At 34.7% G+C, this 8,123-nt stretch overlaps 1 protein-coding gene across 2 annotated transcripts; it reads left to right on the top strand.

The window, feature by feature from the left end:
• Positions 1-1,902: 1,902 nt before the first annotated feature.
• LOC124919980 (KH domain-containing protein At4g18375-like) lies at positions 1,903-8,085 on the top strand. 2 transcript variants are annotated; one of them, XM_047460354.1, is made up of 8 exons: positions 1,903-2,042; positions 2,459-3,091; positions 5,218-5,688; positions 5,846-6,091; positions 6,221-6,418; positions 6,903-6,958; positions 7,271-7,358; positions 7,557-8,085. In XM_047460354.1, exons 2-8 carry the CDS (start codon positions 2,462-2,464, stop codon positions 7,965-7,967), a joined length of 2,100 nt encoding a protein of 699 aa, XP_047316310.1. In that variant the 5' UTR covers positions 1,903-2,042; positions 2,459-2,461; the 3' UTR covers positions 7,968-8,085. The 2 variants fall into 2 exon arrangements, with proteins under 2 accessions (XP_047316310.1, XP_047316312.1); XM_047460356.1 differs by lacking the exon at positions 6,221-6,418.
• Positions 8,086-8,123: the final 38 nt, after the last annotated feature.

Genomic DNA, 8,123 nt, shown 5'->3' with positions numbered 1-8,123 from the left:
GGGTCAAAACCGAAGGTTTCAAATAAACCTTCGGTTTTAACCCTTCTAGATATTTTAAAACAAGGGTCAAAACCGAAGGTTTTCAAATAAACCTTCGGTTTTGGAAATGCGGATTTTTTTTAAAAAAAAATGAAAAGCAAAACAAAAGGTAAAAAAATCATTAACAACATATTAAAACCAAATCAAAGATAATAATAATTCATAATTATTAAAACAAAACACATAAAAATGTCATCGTTCGTACGGAAAACTAAACACATAATTAATCAAACAATATAATCTAGAAATTATTAGATGGAGTGGGAGGAGGGGGTGGTTGATTCAGTCGACTCCTCAATAATACAAGTTCCTGTTTGAGATTCTCTAATCTCTGGGCCATTTCAGCCCTGTCCGCTTTAATTTCACTCAGCAATCGACCTCTTTCCGCATCCCTCAATCGGATTTGCTCCATTTCCAGCGTCATCTGTCTCACCTCTTCCTCACGTGCCGCAATTTCTGTTTGTGCTAGCAAATTCTGGTAACACGGAGACAATTTCTCCGGTGTACGCCGAACACTATTCCATGAATCACCCATCCTAAATGCATTTCAGATATATGTATGTATATATAAATTAATCAAACAAAATAACATAAACTAACATAAATCTAGATAATATATATATATAAACTTAAGAAATCTAAATATCATAATAAACAAAAAATAAAATAAAAAATGAAACAAACCTGAACGAGAGAAGAGAAGAAGCGGCGTGGAGGAGGCTAGGCGGATGCGGCGCGGGAGAGAGAGAAAGAAGAGATGAGTGGAATGACAAAGAGAAGGGTTAGGGTTTGTATTTATAGAGGTAAATGCCGAAGGTTTTCATATAACTTTCGGTTTTGATATTAGTCAAAACCGAGGGTTTATTAAAAACCCTTCGGAAAAAACCATTACCAAACTTGTAATTATTTTTAATTGAGCAAAACTGAAGGTTCTTTGTAAAACTTTCGGAAAAGAGAATTAAAAAAAAGGTAAAACCGAAGGTTCTTTGAATAACCTTTGAAATTAAAAATCCCCGGGATTTCAAAATCGAAGGTTTTTGTAAAAACCTTCGCAATTAACCCACATCCAACACTTAGAATTTTTTTTGGTTTTTTGGGAAGGTAAAAACCGAAAGTTCTTTGTAGAACTTTCGGTAATAATTAATAAAACCGAAGGTTTTACACCCCTCTCAGAATCTATTTTTAATACCAAAAGATTTGTTCCTCTCGGAAGTATTTATGAGAGTTTTATAAAACCTTCGGAAAAAACCGTCGGTAAAGGTCGATTTTTTACTAGTGATTAGAATTACAGAATTTGTATGGTTGGTTGATTTTCCTATTTTTGTTATTTTGTTATTATTTGTCAAAATTGTTATATGATATTGATGCAATTTATAAGACTATAATTTGGTTATATCTAGAGGTAACCTTATTAATGATAATGAATTGTTAAGTGACTTATTCGGTCTTGTATTTTTTTACTCTCAATTTGAATATAAGTTTTTAGTTTTTACACACTAAAATTTATTTTGTATAATTGTTTTAATTTCGTTATGTTATGATTGTTTCTTATATTTAATTAATCGAGAAAGTGTTATATTTTAAAAAATATTTTTTTTTATATTTATTTATAAAGTTTTAATTGCATGTTGGATTATTTTAAATAAAAGTTTACATGTAAAAATAATAATAATTTTTTAGATCATAAGTATAAAAACAAATATATATTTTTATTAGTAGGTTCTATTTAATTATATTAAGTTGGGGGAAATCAATTTTTTTTAATATAATCAATTTAATGTTATTGGTAAATAAAAAATAAGTAGTCAACTATTTAATGGTAATAATAAGAAAACAAATTATTTTCAGACAAAATAAATTGTATCAGGAAAAAGGTCGAAACAAAGCCCTATTTCTCAAGTTCCGTCGACGAGCGGAGCTCCAGCAAGCGGCAGTTCCGTCCGTATGATGTTGTAGCCACTTCAATCTCTCTCGATCCTTCTACTTCAGATCATATACTTGGCGTATGTATTCCATCAATCCTCTCTCAACTGCGACTTTTTCTTATATTTGTTTATTCACATACCCACTTGAAAAACTCTTCTCGTCTCCTTTTAGCAACCTGTAACCTAATTTGGATGTAATTGTTTATTTTCTATGGAAAAGTTTCTTACTTGTTAGAGGATTGTGCGGGAAAATCTCAGGATTTGAGAGTTTAGCCTGAATTAGCCAGATACTATAGTGTTCAGTTGTGTTGATTTTGGGATTTCTTCAGCAATGTCCCCATATTTGTTTTGGCATTCAGGAGGGAGTTTTGGAATTGCTAACCAAGTGGAAGATCTGGGCTTTTTTTAAATGTGTTTGTTAATGTTATTGTTTCATGATTCATAATTTCTGGGTCTAATCCTGCTTCACTTTGTGGGTCTTGTACTTTTGCTAGAACATGGAAGGGAACAAGCAGCCCTTCTTATATAAGAAACGTCCTAGTTCGCCACAATTGAGGAATACGGGAGGCAATAAAAAAGGAAAATGGAGTTCTGGTGAAGATAGGTCATTTGAGAACTCTTCTACCTCAGATACTGTTTATCGAATTGTTTGCCCTTCTAATAGAATTGGTAGTGTCATTGGGAAAGGTGGCAACATAGTTAAAGTTCTTAGAGAGGAAACTCAGGCGAAGATTTCAGTCGCAGAATCTGTTCGTGGCTCTGATGAGAGGGTGATAACCATCCATAGTCCTTCTGCAAAATTATTTAGAAAGCATGATACTAAAGAGGTTTCAGCTTCCGGTAAGGAAGATGATAAAATGGAGCCACATTGTGCAGCTCAAGATGCTCTGTTGAAAGTTCATGATAGAATTGTTTTGGAAGATATTATAAAAGCATCAAATGATGAAGACGACATTGAGAATATGGTAACTGCGCGTCTCCTTGTTCCTAACAATATGGTAGGTTGTGTACTTGGAAAGAAAGGTGATGTTATTCAGAGATTACGAAGTGAAACGGGTGCAAGTATTCGAGTTCTCCGCCCAGATAGTCTTCCCACCTGTGCTATGAGCACCGATCAAATGGTTCAGGTATCTTTTCCTTAGTTCTATATGTCTTGTTTTTCATATATATTTTTTAAAAGCTCGAACCCATGACCTTATGTTGTATTACATATTTTACTTGTACTATTCTTATATTAAAAACTAAAGATGTAATCACAATTGTTATAGTTGGACGTCTTCATGTTGCTTATATATAATCTCTTGCATATGAAATCATAGGCATAGTTAGAAATTAAGGTACCTTGTGCTACTAAAAATACAATGTTCTATACAAAGTTTTGGAGTTGAAAGAATCAAAGGCTTTAATGCTCCATTTGTTTGCTTCTATTCGAAAAAGTAGATTTTTTACGGGTTGAGAATTTTTTGATCTTATTGTCATTTAGCCTTCTTTTTCTCCTTCTGATCTTTTGTTTTTGTTTCTCTTCTCCCTTCCATCTTTAATTTATTAAACGAATCTTGCGTTATCTTTTTAATTAAAAGTTGACCTTTTAAAAAATAAATACAATGTTCTATCCTCATTTAGGAATCTTTCTTCTGGATGCTCACCACATCACTTCTATTGTGTAAATTTATTGACCTGTCCAAGGACTAGTCCTAGTCATTTATTTGGTTGAGAAAACATGCTGCTGATTGTAGGACAGAAAAGAGTAAATCCAAAGCTTCAGCACTTTCACAAAATGGACATTACATCTCCCTATAGAGGACCTCCTGGAGCTTAAGTAGGCGAGGAAATGGTCTTTAGAGTGCAGTTCTTGGTTATCTTATTCACCTATAGAGGACCTCCTGGAGCTTAAGTAGGCGAGGAAATGGTCTTTAGAGTGCAGTACTTTTTTGCAAAGATTTAACAGCTTGAAAGAATTTTTGCATGTACCGTCAAATTTATGTGTAGATGATGTCCGGTTTTCTCTATTCAGTTGTTGGTTGGTTGCTGGTTAGTTGAAATTTCGTTTTAATTGTCTAATTTGTCATAAGTGCCTGGTCATTTGCTTTCTTAATATGACCAGTAAATGATATTGTAAACATTGATCTTTCCATGTTATCCTTTATGTTCCAAGTTTTCTGCAGTCCATCAATTGTGTTTGGGCTTAATGCACTGTGCATTGGATGGTTTCACTGTACTTTCTTTTTAAGATAACTGCTTGAATCACCTATAAGGTGCGGAGTTACATATATAGACTCTTCTAACCATATTGATCTAAGATGTGTATGTCCTTTTCAGTGTTCTAAACGGCGGTAGGCGGTGGCGGAGCGGTAAGTGACTGCCTACTGCCTCGGGTGCCTAGGCGGTTGAATATAAATATAATAAAGATATTCTATAATTATCATTTTGCTAAAAAGTCAAATTAATATTCTCTAACATAGTAACATTTAACAAAAATAAGTATGTAGACGAGCTGAAGAAGAGATAGATAATTACATGATCGAAGAAGAGATAGATAATTACATGATCGAAGAAGATACAGATGATTAAGGATGTGAGGTGAATGAGATAAGAAACGGAAAAGAAGAAGATAAATGTAAAGAGTCATTTCAAAATTTAAATAAACAGTGGGTGATGAAGAGTTTTTTTTATTGAATATATATATATATATATATATATTAATATTAGTAATTAATTAATTAAAAATAACAAATAATTAAATAATCTGACCGCCTCATGTATAGGCGGAGCGGTATTGGACCGCCTACCGCCTAGGTGGCCGCCTCGACCGCCATTTAGAACACTGGTCCTTTTCCATCTGTGATTTGATGTTGAGGTACTGAATTATTTCATCTTAAATGTCATGTTATAGATGTGGTTTCTAAGCTTGCAGATATATTTCATCCTATGTTACATGTGAAATGACAGATGAGTCTTGTGGATTCTAATTTCTTATGCTGCTGTCTTCAAATAAAGTCTTATGAGGTTTCTGCATTCTCATAAATATTGTAATTGCTCTGTTGACCCAATTTTGCATTCCTTGTACTCCAGTGGAACATGCTCACTTTTTATTTATTACAAATGGGATGACTAATATGTGAAAGCACTCTCTTCCTTGTAATCTAAAATTTATGCTCTTCTTTTTCAAAATTCTACGAGAAAACTTGTCTTATGGAGTTAAAAATAAACTTGGATGTGCATTTAATTTTTTTTCCCTGTTTACTCATTTCAGGTATCCGGAAAACAGGCTGTCGCTAGAAAAGCTTTGTATGAAATTTCAACGTTGTTACATCAGAATCCACGGAAGGACGAATCTCCTTTGGACTTCCCCATGTCTTATGGTAGCCAAGGTATTAATTTTACCGGTCCTCCTGCGTCAAATATGATTCCTCAACGAAATCAATTGTGGTCAAGGCGGGACTCTAATTCCAATGATACCATGCCATTGTCATGGAGGGGAGAATTTGGAGATCGATCTGCAAGATTTGGGAATTATGATGACATTCCTCCTATCCATGGTGGTGGGGAACCTCCAACTGAGTTTTTTATGAAAATCTTGTGCCCAGCTAGAAAAATTGGTGGTATTATTGGCAAAGGTGGCATCAATGTAAGGCAGCTTCAACACGAAACAGGGGCTACTATTCTCGTAGATGATGCATTAGCAGATTCAGAAGAGCGTGTGATCCGAGTGTCTGCGATTGAGGTTGCATCTCTATAAAGCTGCTCCTTGGTTGAACATGCTTTTTCTTCAAAAAATATTTTTTCTTAATATGGTTTCAACATGTTGACCTGTATTTCAACTCTTGATATTGTTGATTATAGTGCCAGCTGTATCATTAATAACTGTTAAAAATCAACAGGATATGTGGAACCCTAGATCACAAACTATTGATGCTATCCTTGAGCTTCAGATTAAAGCTAGTGAGATCTCAGAGAAAGGAACTGTTTCAACAAGGCTTCTTGTTCAGTCAAGTAAGGTAGGTTGCATTCTCGGACAAGGAGGCAATGTAATTAATGAAATGAGGAGGAGAACGCGTGCAGATATTCGTGTTTTCTCCAAAGAAGATAAGCCCAAGTGTGCAGACAATGATGAAGAACTTGTGCAGGTGAGGTGTTTACCTCAAGCTTTCAGTTGCTACATTCCAATTTGATCTAAGTCTAAATTTTCCATGTGACTTTGAGCTTTCTTGAAAATGCTTATGGTATTTTAACCGATTCTCTCCTTGATAGTCTAGATATCTGGAAGCTCTCTTATTGTAAAAGATTTGCTAGTTGAGATTGCATCAAGGCTTAGAGAGAGATTTCTGCGAGATCCTAACAGTGGACCTAAACCTCCTCCAGTTAGGCCTCCTAGGGATTTCAGCCCTCGTGGGAACCACCCTCGTTACCCCACTAGACGTGGTGGCGGTTCTAGTGGATATGAATACCTAGAGGTATAGTCATCCTGAACCTCCGTCTATTCTGTTGCATTTTACATGTAGGTAATCATATTAGAGATCATTAAACTGCATGCTTGTTAGTTGATTAAACCTAGACAATCGTAGTAGTCCTGTTAAAATAATGCATGCTACTTTCTTGTAAGGTACATCAGTACATGGCTCTTGGTGGAGATTTTTCTGGCTTATGATAATACCACCTCAAGTGGATCCACTGCACATCTACAATCTCATTCTTTTCACTTGGGTTTTAGTCATTTGAAAAAATACCAAGAGGTTTTGGGTTATATATATATGTATTGTTCTGTTACATAATTGGAGGGAAATAAGATATGACGGTCAGTTCTGACTGTCCGATAACAGTGTGAATAGTAGAAATGCTTTTATATTGGTTTCAGACTTTCAGTTGTCCTTATTGACAGTTGCAATTTGCCCCATGTATCTATTTTGCTGATTCTGACAGATTAACATTGGTTTGCAGGGTGATAGACGTGAATATGAGCATCCTACTTATCCAGTTCCTCCAAGTGCTACCAGGTAGAGATTTTGCAAATATAAATTATAGAAGGAAATGAATGCTAAACTTTTAATTATAGAAGGGAATGATATATGTAATTAGGTACATTTTTTAGTGTACTGGCATTCAACCCTAAGTTAATTTGTAGTGACTTTGAAAATTTATACTTCCTTTTAGCACAATTTAATAATCTATTGATTAAGTCAATTTTATTATCAAAGCGGTTTATCGTGAAATTACTTAGTTTATTTATATTTAAGAAATGGAAACTGGACACTGAAAATTAATTATTGAAATTGCAAGTAAATGAATATGAGTACTTCATATTGTAGGTATTCTAATGTCATGAGCCCTAGGGATATGGAGATGCCATACTCTTCCATGGGCTCTGGTGGAAGATCTAGAGGGCGCGAGGATAAGGTTAGTTCTCAGTTCAACCTGCTTTTTGACAACCTTTAGAAATTAATCATATTTTTGTTTTGCTCGGAGAAATTTATCTTATCTGGACTAGCAATCAACCAAATACAGAAATTGTAAATTCAACTGATATCTTCCAAGTTTTCTTTTTCACGACTCAAAACAGGATTTTTATTTAAGTTTTCCTTTTTTGGCGTTTAGGTTGGAAAAACGAGGTTAGAGCTCCCAGAATATGATTATGGATCTGGCGGATCTAACATTCGTGATAGGCATGCCGCGCCAGAGCACTCCGACTACAATTTAATGCCATCCTACTACGGAAAACAGAAGAACAACCCACCACCATCTCGAAGCCCTTACCAGAATATGAATCTTCCTTCCGAATACAATCCTTATCCCAATCACAATTCTGCCCCTACCACCACCCATTATCCTAATTATAATACTTCTTCCTTGACCTCCTCATCCTATTCAAATATGAATTCTCAGCAATCCATATATGAGAACTACAATCCTTCCTCCTCTTACGAAAATATGAATGCTCAGCAGCAATCCTCCCTTTATGAGAACTATGGCAGCAGGGGAAACAGTTCTTATCAGTATGAACATTAAAGATCATTAATGCAGTCTGTCTCTGTACAACAAAATTTGTACTCTCTTTATCTAATTATTGTTGATTCTTGGATTTATTTAGTAATTTCGATCAGATTGGTTAAAGTTTAACATTTGATATCTTGAAACTTGCAGGTGTTTGAATTCTGTTTCATT

Source organism: Impatiens glandulifera, chromosome 1 (assembly GCF_907164915.1).
Source record: "Impatiens glandulifera chromosome 1, dImpGla2.1, whole genome shotgun sequence".
NCBI lineage: Eukaryota > Viridiplantae > Streptophyta > Magnoliopsida > Ericales > Balsaminaceae > Impatiens > Impatiens glandulifera.
The sequence above is the reverse complement of the archived record's forward strand: the minus strand, read 5'-3'. Positions and strand labels throughout refer to the sequence as shown.